Source organism: Podarcis gaigeae, assembly GCF_964106915.1.
Source record: "Podarcis gaigeae genome assembly, chromosome: 2".
NCBI classification, from domain to species: Eukaryota; Metazoa; Chordata; class Lepidosauria; order Squamata; family Lacertidae; genus Podarcis; species Podarcis gaigeae.
In genome coordinates, this window is record NC_139679.1 from 126646848 (window position 1) to 126662074 (window position 15227).

Consider the following 15227-nt stretch of genomic DNA (forward strand, 5'->3'; position numbering starts at 1 on the left):
AGACTGTAACCCAAAGTGTTTTATAAGCTGGTCTCCGGCTGTAAGAGATTATCTTATTTTATCTTATCTTAATAAATGGGTGGAGGAAAAGTCTGGGAAGGGGCGAGAGGCCCCTCCCTGCCCCCCTCCAGGCTCCTCTCAGGTTCCTCCAGGGTCCAAAGCCGCCTCCATTTTGGGGGGGGCAGGAAGGGAGTGGTCCCTGCAGCTTCGCCTGCTGGAAAGGGGGCGACATGCAAGAGGCCAGCCTGGCAGGGTTGTTGTGGAAGGAGGAGCTCCTGGGAGGGAAGGAGGTGCCAGGGAAATGCCATTCTGCCAGTAAGGTGCCTCCGTCTCTCTCACTCCTCCTCCAAACGAGAGCCAGGGGTGTGTATTGTAGCAGGAACCCCCCCACCCCAATCATTCTGTTTATACAAACTTCACTCCCACTCCCACTCCCACACTACATACGCTACGCTTCTGTGATAAATTCATATAAAATCAACCATACATCGGATTTGCACTGTTCCACTTTTATTTTACTCCATGAAGGAAGGACTACAAAATGGGGAAGGTTTGATACAGGGCAGCCATAATCCCTTCACCATCCCAGCACATCTACAGGAGCCCTGCCCAGTTATGGCTATGCCAACCCTGATGATCCCAGACAGAAGACAATCAAGATCACAAAGAACTTGCATATGGGAGTGGATTCAGCATGGACTGAAACAAAGGACTCTGATCAGATCTTCCCTCAGGGGGCAGGAAACTGCAAACTCCCCTTTGTCTCCTGTAAAGTACTCAAACATTTTAAAAATGTTTTTAAAAAATTTCTTTTGGATTTTTTGTATGTGGGGGGTGGGGTGGGAGGGATGTTTGGTTGGGTTTGGGGAATTATTTTTTTATTTTGATGTTCTTGTAAATTTTTACATTTTTTTGTTTGTATTGTTTTATTGGTTTTGTTTGTTTGTATAAGTTGTTATTTTGTTCTTAGGGGGAGGGGTCAGGGCTGCCAGGGAGTGGGCCCCAGCCCACAAAATGGCTGGGGCATGTTCCACAGGGGGGAATGCACTGGGACAACCGATCTCAGTGATCACGGGTAGGAGGAGGAGTTACGCTAAGACCAGACCATGTCATTACAGAGGAGGCAGGTTTAGTCGTTGTCTGAGGACTATTCCTGCCTCCGGGTCTGGTCCTGACCGGATGGATACTAGAATCAGCAAGGGATACCCACATGACCTGAAAGTGTTGCTGTGCAATGCCAGGTCAATGATTCATAAAACCACTGCCATCCATGACTTGATCATGGATGGAGGACTTGACCTGGCATGTGTAACTGATACGGAAAGGGGGGGGGCATGTCTTCTTTACCTTCTTCTTCGCTACAATATATCCATTTATTCCAATTGTCAATGTCAAAAGGGACTAAAATCTATAAAATTCATAGAAAATCAGCGTGCCAGTTTGCTCAATTACTCTAGGACTCCATCACACCTCCCCTGTCCAGCATAATCCCTCAAGCAAGGTGTCAAGACCCTAATCCTTTCAAATTGCTCTGATCAGCCTTTCCTCCAGACAATGTCAGGTGGCAGACTATGCATATTTGGGACTATTGTTTTCTCATCCCCAGGAAGTGTTTATCTGTGCATATCTCCAGCTCTGCATATTCCCCCCTCCCTCCTCCTTATGTTAATCCGGTGTAGCTCTGCATATTCCCCCCTCCCTCCTCCATATGTTAATCTGTGTAACCCAACCTCCCTTTAATATATTCATGATGTAATCTGTGTAACCAAACCTCTCTTTAATGTATTCATGACGTGTTTTGCACTGTATTCTGGGACATGGAGGGAGTTTCAAAAACTCATGTCACCCCTTTCTCACTGTTCAATCTCGCCTTGAACCTGTTGCGCAATAAACTTGGATCTTCTGCAGTTTGCTCCTGTCTCCGGCTGAGCTCATTTTCCTCCGCAAGGACCCACGGACTTAGTCCGATGAGCTGGGTGGCAGAGCAGCCTCGCACCCAGATTTTTGCCGTAACAGTTGGCTGCCCAACGTGGGGCATGCGGTTCTCCCGCGTTGCTGACCGGGGGCCCCGAAATCTTCAGCCGGCACCAGGCCATTTTGCCTGGGAAGATCCTTTGGACCCCCGGCCATCTTCCGGGCGGTAATCAAAAGCCCCAGGAGTTCAGCCGGGGAGCAAAGAGGGATCCAGCCGGCTTATTCATCCTGGGATCATCATAGAAGACACGTGAGTATAAGAGAAAGGAAAAACCCAGTGCACTGGTGGGAAAGGGGTGGAAATCTCCTGGCAACTGAATTCTCTGCCCTCCTCTCTATCGCTCCTTCTCGCCTGTCTCTTGGTCCAATTGGTGAGAGAGACCGTGGACTACTGCTCGACCCAAAAGGGGGGTTCTGAGCTCTATCTCTTTCTCTATATTTCTCCAGCCAGCCGCACCAATTGGGAGCCCGAAAGTAAGACGGAGAGACCCGACTTGAAAGATAGCCGACTCTCCGCAACGGGTATCCCAGTTGAAAGCAAGGGGTTGGAGTTCTTTTTCCGAACTTCCCGAGCGTCCTTGCTAGGGGGCAGGAAGTGGTCTTGCTTTCTATCCAATCCCAGCCGCACTGGTCGGTGCCACGTAACACGTGTATCGTGCGTGAGCCCGCTTCCAAAAGCAAAGGGGATTTTCGGTTCGAAACTCTATCCAGGGATCACCCGATCTGGCACCGCACGGCGCGGGCGTTCAGTAGGGCCCCTTTTCCTGAGATTGACGATAGGTAGGAGGTTGCCAGGAGGGATAGCCCATGAGGAATTGGGCGGGATCGGCAGAGTGGAAAAGGACCCCAGGTTATTGACTAAGGAAATAGGAAGGAATACCGGATAGCTAGAGCTCTTTAAAAACCCTCTAAGGAAGTTGCCAAGCGACTAAAGACCCCTCTTTACTATAAATCCCGTATTAAGTATATCAATCTCCTAGATATACCAATCCTTATCGCCCTTTCTCTTCCCTCTTTCTGTCTAGACACACGTAAAACATAAAATGGGTACCCAGGCTTCCAAACGCGAGCGGGCTCACTCTGGGAAGAAGGCTTCTAGAAAGCCATCTCAGTCTCAGAAGGACCCTGACTCTCCTCTCCAATTTGTCATCACGTATTGGAAGACGATTCCTGGCCACAAATTATTATTGAAGCAAAATTAGAGAACCTCTGTTCTGAAATCTGGCCCACCAGCACCGCCTCCGCCAAGCCCGAATTGCGTTGGCCGGCTGGTTAACTGGTGGTGTTTGAAGAGGCAAGGAGGCTCTTAAAACCATGTGGGACCTTCCTACTAATTTCACTTAATGAAGCTAAAGAAGCTAAAGGAAGCAGCCCAACTCCTTGCAATAACCAACTAAAGGATGAGAGTATATATGTTTACATGTTGTCTGTTATGTGTGTTGTGTGTTAATACATATATGAGAATATGTGTGTTTACATGTTGTCTGTTATGTGTGTTGTCTGTTCCTTCTGTCTCTGACAGACTGCCTTTCTTAAGCGCGCATAGTTTAAACTGCAAGCTTGCTTCAAAATTTTAAATTTAAGGAAGCCATGCTGGACCGTATCAGTCCTAAATAAGACAAAATGAGAATGAATGGTGCAAATGTTTACCCCACCTCTTGCTTTGCCGCAACTTTTCAGATCGTGAGTCTACAGTCTATTTTGGAATGTGAATGTTTCTAATGTGAATTAGATGTTTCTGCTGCAAAAGCGTAGGTGAGCACAACTGCTCTCTCAAGCTAAAATGCAGTGTATTTATTTCATGAAGCACATGCCTATGAAAGTATGGTCTTCCTTCTAAGAAAATATCTGAGTCCAGTTTTAACTTTGATTTGGTTGGACAGAAGAGTTATTGTAAGGCTCCTGATATCAGGCCTCTTTTCTTAGAAAATGCCCCCCCCCCTTGTTTCATTCTGTCTCTTTCAGGGGTTTTTTTCTTTCCTCTTCTTCTGTGCCAGGTAAATTTACTTCCGAGTAAGCTTCCTTTAAAGGAAACTGCAAAAGGGGGGGGGGCATAGATTAGGTTTACTATTCCTCTGCAAATTCAGATTAGGCTTACTATTCCTCTGCAAATTCAGGAAAAATTGTCACTTTTGTATTCCCTTTAAATCAAATCTATGGCTGTTTTAACTATGCTTTATAAGAGATCCTCTCCCTATCTTAAGAAAATGTTCACTTCAATCTTTCTTTAAAAATCATTTGTCTAGGAACTTGCACTCTAAGGAACTTGCACGTCTAAGGAAGTAAACTCAAACTAATCTCAAGATCTGCTAAAGGGTTCTGTATAAAGTTGGGAATTTTTATTTTCCTCTTCCCTAGTACATGATAGGAGCATTGATTGTGCTCTCTTCCCCAGTAGTGCCTGTGTACATAAGTATGTGTGTGTAGTACAAATCTTGCGGTGAACCCTTTATTTTGGAGGGTTGGACTAGATGACCCCAGGGTCCCTTTCGACTCTCCCAATTTGTGGCTGTGTGGAAGGACATGTGTCCGCAAGCATTGCAGGGTAATTCTTAAATTCTGGTGTGGTGATGGAGTTGAAATTCAGCCTAGCTTTGCTCTTTAGTTTTAAAAGGTGAGAGGTGAAGCTGTGATGTTTTGAAGCACAACTGGTAATATCAAGCATTTCAGTGATTACAGTGTTTATCATTTTGTCTACTATTTAAAATCAGACTTCAAAGTCAATTCAAAGTTTCAACACATACAAATACATATGGGCCTTGACCAATCCTGTAAATAAAGGGGCAGGAAAATTTTGTCTGCAAATGGTAAGGCCGAAATAACTTAGAATGTTAAAAAAAAAAAAAAAATCCTATGAATTGACTCTGGCCATTTTTTCCCATATATAAGGGCGCGGCATTGTTCCACGAATGGCCAGAGGGATATTAGCCCTTTCCTGTACATAAAGGAAGCAGTCGCTTTGCTTGGGCTGAAATTGCTAGCTTTTGTTGGTGAATACTTCAATTGCTGAGTTTCCCTTTTTTGTTTTAAATCTAACCCTCTTTTAAAATCTACTCCTTACCCTTCCCTTATTCAAATTCTAATTTTGCCGAAAGATGCAACATTTCAATAGTATAAAAGATTTGCTGAGACATGAACTCCACACATGCACAGAGACTAGATCAGCTAAAAAAAAAAAAAAAGATAGGAAAAGAAGAGAGAGGAAGGAGGGGGAACTGTAGGGGGGGGGAGAGGAGGTTTATGTAAAACTTGGAACCATTGAGAGAAATCACCCTTAATGTGTCTCAAGTTTGAAATCTTAACATGTCAAATTCTTTTCACAGGTAAATATCAAAGCATTCCACCCCTCAATGGGATTTAAGTCACAGACTTTGTTTGTGTGCATTTTAGGAACAGCATTTCCTGACAGGCTTCTCACATGAAATAATTTTCCCTTTTAACAGGATATGTGAACCCCGATAACAAAGTGTTTGTCCCTTTTTCCTCCCACAACAACTTTCTTTCTGTTCTGTGAAATCCCTGCTGTATTAGTGACTTCCATCCCTTTGTGTCTTTGACACTTTTAAAGTTATAAATAATCTGTTTCCATTTATTTAATCCATTTTTCCATGATGTCTATGAAATTAATCGAAGCATAACCAAACATTGTTTGTGGAATGGTATTTGTTTACCTTTTGCCTGAGCATTTCTTATTAATTCTGTCATTTGGCTGTTCAAGGTACTTGCACAAAGTTACATTGCCATTAAGTCATTTTCCAGTATTTTGCTATTAACACTCTAGCCGATGTTGTCACATCAAGAAACACTCTTTTATTTTCATTGTTACTTCAGATTTCTTAAAATTCTGTGTCTTAGCATTTATTTATTTTGGTTCCTCATAGGTCATTGTGTGTGTGTGTTTGTGTGTGTGTTTTATTATTATTTTAACTGTGTCTTTTAAGTCCACCCTGTCCTTACAGGATATCACTTCTACAAGTGTGTTACTACAGATCCAATGAAAAGCTTCGCTACCACGAGACTTATTACCTGCAACAACAACAGATACCAAAGTTTTTAAAGTGGCCACAGCAATTTCTTTCAAAGGGGAAGTGGGGCTGACAAAGAGGGGAGGAGTTGAATTGCAAGGACAATTTTGACTTTATATTCAACTGATATTTAATTAGTTTGTTGTGTATTATGTGTTATTATGTAGGAATGTTGAAATGTGTTTGACAGTGTTATTTCCACAAAGGGAGGAATTTTTGTGTGTGTGTGTGTAATTGTCTTATGTTTAATGTATACTGCCTTATTCCTTATACCCCAATGGAGGATTTTCATACATTTTATGCTTTCTAATGGATCAGGCTATTGTGTAGTTCAATGTTTAGATAACCACATTTCGCTGTCCCACCTGGCACACTGCCAACCTTCCCTACCCATTTTAAAATGTGTTAAAACTCGCTTTACCAAGGAGAAGCTTCAGGAAGGTGTATATGCCTTGATTTAGCAGGAATGATCCCTTATAGAGTTAAATTGACTTATTTGGACAAGTGCCCCTTTTAAGAATGGTTTTCTTTTAACAGATTGGTTTGAAGAGTTAAGAACCATGGGGCAAGATAAATTCAAATTGGACCCAGTGCGAATTGGGCATGTGTATCCAGGCTGCAATTAGCTTTTGGTCCTTTAAGTGCAAGTGAGCAACTTCCCATGACTGCAAGACCAGAGCCTCTAAAATAAAACCCCATAGAAAGGCCAAGGTAAAGACATTTCCCTCAGGACGTGTCCAAACCTGCCAGCTGTGATGGGTGCCAGGCAACATGGCTAATATGAAAGCCCTAAGTGGATTCACCAGGGATTGCCACTACTGTGACACGTGAGACCACAGAAGAGCTACCTTGACACCTGAGAACACAAAATGGCGGGGGGCAAAGCAAACTGCATTTTTTTCCAGTCAATAGTGGACCTTCCTGCTAAACGTAAAGCATAGACCACTACTGAACAAAATACAACAGGTGTTCCTTTATGCGATATCCTATATCCAGCTATCTGCACTACTATACTTGCAAATGACCTTAAGAGGCATGGCTTGCAAGTCCCCTTCAGGTTTGCACAAACCCACACATCTAGTACGATAGATACAAAGTTATTATTTAGTGCATATCTATATAACATAAACATACATTGTATTGGTCCGTGTTGCTCCCTCCTTTGTTGCCCTGCTCAACCCACCTCCTTTTCCATTAGGGCCTATTCCCACTCACACGGCACCCCTACCTTCACCGAGATTTAGGGTGCGGAGAAAAGATTTGCAAGTTCTTACAGAACTTTAATGCAAATCTATCTCCGAATGGGGGACTGATACGGAAAGGGGGGGGGCGCATGTCTTCTTTACCTTCTTCTTCGCTACAATATATCCATTTATTCCAATTGTCAATGTCAAAAGGGACTAAAATCTATAAAATTCATAGAAAATCAGCGTGCCAGTTTGCTCAATTACTCTAGGACTCCATCACACCTCCCCTGTCCAGCATAATCCCTCAAGCAAGGTGTCAAGACCCTAATCCTTTCAAATTGCTCTGATCAGCCTTTCCTCCAGACAATGTCAGGTGGCAGACTATGCATATTTGGGACTATTGTTTTCTCATCCCCAGGAAGTGTTTATCTGTGCATATCTCCAGCTCTGCATATTCCCCCCTCCCTCCTCCTTATGTTAATCCGGTGTAGCTCTGCATATTCCCCCCTCCCTCCTCCATATGTTAATCTGTGTAACCCAACCTCCCTTTAATATATTCATGATGTAATCTGTGTAACCAAACCTCTCTTTAATGTATTCATGACGTGTTTTGCACTGTATTCTGGGACATGGAGGGAGTTTCAAAAACTCATGTCACCCCTTTCTCACTGTTCAATCTCGCCTTGAACCTGTTGCGCAATAAACTTGGATCTTCTGCAGTTTGCTCCTGTCTCCGGCTGAGCTCATTTTCCTCCGCAGGGATCCACGGACTTAGTCCGATGAGCTGGGTGGCAGAGCAGCCTCGCACCCAGATTTTTGCCGTAACAGTAGAAATAAAGCTTTTTCTCCGAAACTATTCCTTGAGTGTCTGTTGACTCCCATTTTCCCTTTCCCGGGCGCAATATTTTTCCCACCCGAGGGCAAAGCTGTTGAATAATTAGCGTGACGTCGCTAATTGGTTTATGATCCCAATTAGCCCCAGCTTACAACGGCCGTCGGGTCCGGCACGTTTCCTTCAAGCTGCGCCGATCCTTCGCTCCGTCACGACATGCAGAGTAAACACAGTGGAAAACTGTTGCTTCTCGGTGATTTAGATCCATGCAAACACACCAGGCATTTGTGTGTTTATTTATTAGTCCTTTATTACAGCAGAAAATAACAAATCATCATTTCTCAGATTCTCCTGGGCTGCTAGCATTCATGGCTGCCTTCTCTTTCAGAGAACAAAGAGACAGTAAAGAAAAACTCCTCCCACCTTCCAAATCACACGTCAGAATGGACAGACGTCACACAGAACTCCTTAACCCTATGAGTTCTGAAAACCATAACAAAAGCCTCATAAGGCTACAGGAGGACTGCAGCTTTTCTTCCTTGGGATCCAGATGCTGCCTTCCTTTTGGGCGAGGGGGCTTTGGGTCAAGGAAATAAACCCCCTTCAAATTGAGGGAAAAGTAACATTTTTGAACAGAGGATGTAGACAGCCGAGAACATTCCCACATTGGGGGGGGGGCAGGGAGAAGAAAATCCCTTCTGCATCTGGATCTGCAGCAGCACAACCGGACCACTTCCTGTGTCCCAGATGCAACAACACACGTCTCTCCCCTATTCAGGCTAAACAAGTAGACGAACTAATGTGAAAGCAAATTTCAGGTGTATCCTCAGGAAATGCTAAAGCAATGATAAAAGACTCCTTCTCCAACCTTTTCGGACAAATGAGGAGGGATTATCAGTCATTGGGCGCCTTGTACTACTACTAACAGAGGACATGGAACACATAAAATCCTTTTTGGCTCACTAGTAAAATTCTTACCATCCTGATAGATACTTGTAAAACCTTCTGGGGGAAAACTAGCAGAGCGTTTGTGGGTTTTGATCCAGAAGAAATGGAAATTGGTGCTGTCTCAAAAGAGACTAGTTCTCTCAAGCTACCCTCAGCCTTTGGGAATCTTGTCACAGGAGGACGGAGAAGCTCCCCTCTGGAGTTCGTAAAGGGTAGATATTCCTGGTGCCCTTAATCCTGCTGTTCCGCCAGGGAAGCGGGGCTGCGTCCAAAGCACTGAATGGTGCAAGTACTCAGGGAAGGGAGCAGAGAGCGAGGGAAGCATTAGGCCCCCATTTCTAGGAAGGGGAACATCGGCCTGAAGGGGAGCAGCTGCATTTGGCCAAGCGGAGCTGGAGAAAAGCTGGGCCTGTCCTGCTGCGCTTCAGGCCCTGACAGCCTCCACGTCCAAGTGTAAGTTGACTTCGCCCCTCCATTCACCAAGCGAGGAGGGCCGTCCCGGAGTTGACGCTGCCAAGGAGGCCAGAAAGAGCAGAGGCCATGTTGGGTCAGGGCAACCGGTCCTTCTATGTTTGGAGCGGGAGGAAGGGCCGGTGGCCAAATTATGTGTCTGTCTGTTATACACACATACATCTCAATAATAATAATAATAATAATAATAATAATAATAATAATAATAATTTATTATCTATACCCTGCCCATCTGGTTGGGCTTCCCCAGCCACTCTAAACTTCCCTGAACTTCCCTTCAGATGTCTTCTAAAAGTCTGGTAGTTGTTGATCTCTTTGGCATCCACAGGGAAGGTGCCACTACCGAGAAGGCCCTCTGACTGGTTCCCTGTAACTTGGCTTCTTGCAGCGAGGGAACCGCCAGAAGGCCCTCGGTGCTGGACCTCAATGTCCGGGCAGAAGAATGGGGGTGGAGACGCTCCTTCAGATATACTGGACCGAGGCCGTTTAGGGCTCTATCTATCTATCTATCTATCTATCTATCTATCTACTATCTATCTCTATCATCTACCTACCTACCTACCTAGATATATACACACACCCCTGGCTCTCGTTTGGAAGAGGAGTGAGAGACGGAGGCACCTTACTGGCAGAATGGCATTTCCCTGGCACCTCCTTCCCTCCCAGGAGCTCCTCCTTCCACAACAACCCTGCCAGGCTGGCCTCTTGCATGTTGCCCCCTTTCCAGCAGGCGAAGCTGCAGGGACCACTCCCTTCCTGCCCCCCCCCCCAAAATGGAGGCGGCTTTGGACCCTGGAGGAACCTGAGAGGAGCCTGGAGGGGGGCAGGGAGGGGCCTCTCGCCCCTTCCCAGACTTTTCCGCCATCCATTTATTACTACTGTTTATGAAACTTAGGCCCCGCAGGGCTCAGGCACCCGGCACAGTTATTTCAAAGGATCTCAAACCCTAAAATGGATTGACAGGTAACTGACAGACGGAGATGATCTCTAGAGATGCCCCCCTTGGTTGGGCCTGTGATGGACAGCAGAGCCAGGCCAGTCAGCGGACTTAGTCCCTCAGAAATTCCCCCAGGGGGCGGAAGCCTCCCTCTGATTGGCTGCCATGCCAGCGGGGGGCGGAGCCTGCACTTTTGGCGGAAAATGCAAGGCGGCTTTTCTGAGGGGGGAGCTTGGAGGGGAAGGGGGGAGGAGAGGAAGATGAGTCAGGCGGGAGTTCAAGGGGAGAAGCTGTGGGGAGGGGAGGGAGACCCCCAAGAAGGAGGGCTGAGGGGACCCCCTGGGTGTGGGGGGCGGACTGAGAGGGGGCAGCGGAGGGAGACCCCCAAGAAGGAGGGCTGAGAGGACCCCCTGGGTGTGTGGGGAGGACTGAGAGGGGGCAGCGGAGGGAGACCCCCAAGAAGGAGGGCTGAGGGGACCCCCTGGGTGTGGGGGGCGGACTGAGGGGGGAGCGGGGGAGACCCCCAAGAAGGAGGGCTGAGGGGACCCCCTGGGTGTGGGGGGCAGACTGAGAGGGGGGAGGGAAGGGAGACCCCCAAGAAGGAGGGCTGAGGGGACCCCATGGGTGTGGGGGGCAGACTGAGAGGGGGAGGGAAAGGAGACCCCCAAGAAGGAGGGCTGAGGGGATTCCTGCGTGTGGGGGGAGGACTGAGGGGGGGAGGGAAGGGAGACCCCCAAGAAGGAGGGCTGAGGGGACCCCCTGGGTGTGGGGGGCGGACTGAGAGGGGGGTCGGAGGGAGACCCCCAAGAAGAAGGGCTGAGGGGACCCCCTGGGTGGGGGGGGGGCGGACTGAGAGGGGGGAGCGGGGGAGACCCCCAAGAAGGAGGGCTGAGGGGATTCCTGGGTGTGGGGGACGGATTGAGAGGGGGCAGCGGAGGGAGACCCCCAAGAAGGAGGGCTGAGGGGACCCCCTGGGTGTGGGGGGCGGACTGAGAGGGGGGAGCGGAGGGAGACCCCCAAGAAGGAGGGCTGAGGGGATTCCTGGGTGTGGGGGGCGGACTGAGAGGGGGGGCGTAGGGAGACCCCCAAGAAGGAGGGCTGAGGGGGCCCCCTAGGTGTGGGGGGCGGACTGAGAGGGGGGAGCGGGGGAGACCCCCAAGAAGGAGGGCTGAGGGGACCCCCTGGGTGTGGGGGGCGGACTGAGGGGGGGAGTGGGGGAGACCCCTAAGAAGGAGGGCTGAGGGGACCCCCTGGGTGTGGGGGGCGGACTGAGGGGAGGGCGGAGGGAGACCCCCAAGAAGGAGGGCTGAGGGGACCCCCTGGGTGTGGGGGGCGGACTGAGGGGGGGCGGAGGGAGACCCCCAAGAAGGAGGGCTGAGCGGACCCCCTGGGTGTGGGGGGCGGACTGAGGGGGGGAAAGGGCCCCCCAAGTCTGACTCCGCCAGAGCCTGGAAGAAGCCCAGCTGGGCCTGCCAGCCTCCACGTCCCAGGGAAGGAGGCGTCTCCCGATTCAGTGGGGCTGCCCCAGGGAAGATGGGGAGCTGGAGGAAAGACTTGGAAGGGTCTCCCTTGGGGGGATCTGGGACTCCTCTTCCTCCCTGGCGCCTGCTCTCGAGGAGACTCCTGGGGAAGCCCCTTCTGGCCCCGAGTCTGGCTCCCAGGGGGGCTCCGGGGGGCAGAGGGGGGAGGGAGGCCTGGGCTTGGCAAGGGTTAAGAGGAGCGGAGCTGGAGTCCTAGAGAGGACGGGAAGTGGAGGGGGAGGGGGCAAGGTCCTCCATGGGTAAATTCCCCCTCCCCCTCCCCCTCCCTCCCTGCTTTCTTCTCTCTCCTTTGCAAAAGCCCCTCCTGGACTCGGGTGAGTCTCCTCTCGCTTCCCCCTGAGCGTGCCATGGGGAGAAGGGGGTCCCAGGGGGGCAGGGAGGGGCCTGGGGGTCCCTGCTCAGGTCATGCCTGGTGGGGGGAGACCCCCAAGTCAGGGAGCAGGGGGTCCTCCTTTGTCCTCTCTGCCAAGCCAGGGAGGGGCCAGTTCGCAGGAAATATGCAGCTCTGCTCTTCCTTGGGATCCAGATGCTGCCTTCATTTTGGGGAGGGGGCTTTGGGTCAAGGAAATAAACCCCCTTCAGAGGGAGGGGAAAGTCACTTTTGTGACCAGAGGCTGCAGCCAGAGGGGAACATTCCCACGTGGGGGGAGCTCAGGGAGAAGAAAAGCCCGTCTGCATCTGCAGCAGCACAACTGGACCACTTCCTGTGTCCCAGATGCAACAACACATGTCTCTCCCCCATCATTTAAATACACAACAAAATTGTTCCATTAAGATACTGAAGTAAGCATGAAGGAAAAGGATAATGTTAAAACAATGCAGCTATTAAGAGGCAGAAAAGAACAGAGCAATGTGTAGAAAAATATCATCTTTCTTCTCCCTTTTTCTCTTAGGGTCCAGTGGGCTTTGAAGATGTAGCTGTTCCTTTCACAGAGGAGGACTGGGCTTTGCTGGATCCTGACCAGAGAGCTCTGCAGAAGGAAGTCAGGGAGGAGAATCCTGGGATCGTGGCCTCTCTGGTAAGGCTCCCTGCTGGATCATGAGATCAGTTTTGAAATTCCATACAGATCTCTGAAGGACAAACCTCCTCTATTTTGAGGGAGCCCCATAGCGCCACCTGCAGCATCTGAGATGTTCACACACCCACAACTCTCCATAGGAGATGTATCTCCTGTTCTGTCTGGGAATATTCTTCCACCAATCCTGCCTTTTCAAACCAGGATGAGGCTGGTCTCAGCTGCCCAGGCCTTCTTCCATGTAGGCTTCAGAGATCTTAGGGGCGTGGAGGTACATCCTGTCAAATTTTCTGTTTCCCTTTCTGCATCTCTCTGTTTTTGGTTGAGCAAAGAAATGACTGAGCTTGGAGTTGGAGCAGATTTTCTCAAAAAAGGAAGTAATTCATTTCCCTTCTTCCTCTTTCACAAGCAGTCATTTGCATTGTTCAATCATTTCAGGCTCAATTTCTTCCTCAGGCTAGGATTATTATTATTATTATTATTATTATTATTAATGATATCAGGAAACCTGATGAGGAATTAAGGGGAAAGACAGTGTTGACCCGGAGTAGTTACAAAATTAATGTTCTCTCCCCAAGTGCCACGGACCCTCCAAAGAGAGTCTCTCTAAGAAAGCCCAAGCAAAAATTACTCCATTTTACGTGAATAAGGAAAACGAGGAGGTGGCTAAGAAACAGCAGGAGCCAGATCCTATTACTGACCTTATAGGATCTCTCAGCAGCTCTAAGGATGAGCAGAAAGAGGTTTTGGGCCCAGGCAGATCAACCACTAAGTCATCTCTGGCACTGAGACCAGGAGCTCAAGCGACTCAAGGCCAAATTCAGGCTAAACAGGTAGAGGAACTAATGAGAAAGAAAATTTCAAAATTAAAGCAAGTATAAAAGACTGCTACTCCCAAACTTCTGGGACCAAAGAGGGACTGTCAGTCTTTGGTGGCTTGTAGTACTAAGAGAGGACATGGAATGCTTAAAATCCTTTTTGGCTGACTGTAATAAAATTCTTACCATCCTGATAGGTACTTGTAAAACCTGGAAAAAATCTGGCAGTCTGTGGCACCAGATAATACAACAATATCTCTTTCCCTACCATTAAAAATAGATCAATAAGGGAGGTTTGATTCGTCCACATGGCAAAAGGAGGTCTAAAAGTACAAAGAAGAGCAAAAATGTTAAAAATTTAAAAAATAGTGCAATATTAAAAAGTTGACTTTAAAAAGCTTTTTAACCTGCTTGAGAGTAGCTCATGCTCTGGGTCCAGACAGAACACTAAGAAGCTTGAACTGTACTAGAATCTGCACACCAGATCCCTATATCAATATGAAAGAATATGCAAGATTATCAAATGGTCTGATGTCCTGTCAAAAGCCAAAACCAAACCAAGTAGGGAGAGGGTTTTCAGAAAAAGGAATTGGAAATGGGTGCTGTCTCAAAATAAGCTACTTCTCTCAAGCTACCCTAAGCCTTTGGGAATCATGTCACGACAGGAGCGTAAAGTCTGTGAAGATGGTGTCTAAGCACAGAGAATATCTAAGGAGGAGTGGTGTATCAGTGTCAGGATTATTCCAAAATGTGGCATCACCAGCTCCTCTGCTTCCACATTCAGCAACAGCTCCAAAAAGTCCTCAATTCAAGGCAGACTATCCTGCTTTAGTTGACAAAGATTCTGCAGGTGACAATCTTGACTAGTCATAGAATCATAGAGTTGGAAGAGACCACAAGGGCCATCGAGTCCAACCCCCTGCCAAGCAGGAAACACCATCAGAGCATTCCTGACATATGGTTGTCAAGCCTCTGCTTAAAGACCTCCAAAGAAGGAGACTCCACCACACTCCTTGGCAGCAAATTCCACTGTCGAACAGCTCTTACTGTCAGGAAGTTCTTCCTAATGTTTAGGTGGAATCTTCTTTCTTGTAGTTTGGATCCATTGCTCCATGTCCGCTTCTCTGGAGCAGCAGAAAACAACCTTTCTCCCTCCTCTATGTGACATCCTTTTATATATTTGAACATGGCTATCATATCACCCCTTAACCTCCTCTTCTCCAGGCTAAACATGCCCAGCTCCCTTAGCTGTTCCTCATAAGGCATCATTTCCAGGCCTTTGACCATTTTGGTTGCCCTTCTCTGGACACATTCCAGTTTGTCTGTGTCCTAGCCAGCTGACCTGGACCCCAAGGAACCCCCTAACTCAAAGACCCCGGGGTCTTTGCAATTGAGGAATCTGGGAAATGACCTTACTGACAACTGAAAAGAATGGATTACATGCCTTCTGTGTTCTGCCATAAGAAGCCCAGAATGAA

At 47.9% G+C, this 15227-nt stretch overlaps 2 protein-coding genes across 9 annotated transcripts in view; one reads left to right on the forward strand and one right to left on the reverse strand.

The window, feature by feature from the left end:
- Positions 1 to 15227, reverse strand: part of LOC310837269 (uncharacterized protein) — a 173292-nt gene that overhangs the window by 13033 nt on the left and 145032 nt on the right. The window lies entirely within an intron of this gene.
- The window catches only part of LOC310837206 (uncharacterized protein), a 314413-nt gene continuing 310839 nt past the window's right edge, over positions 11654 to 15227 (forward strand). For 2 of the 8 annotated variants that reach the window (XR_014560458.1, XR_014560459.1), the window contains exon 1: positions 12238 to 12934. Coding sequence is in view for 1 of the 8 variants with exons in the window: in XM_083723307.1 (XP_083579433.1) it covers positions 12151 to 12229 (79 nt within the window). In the remaining 7 variants the exon portion in view is untranslated. The other 6 variants (XR_014560460.1, XR_014560461.1, XM_083723307.1 and 3 more) reach the window with 5 other exon arrangements.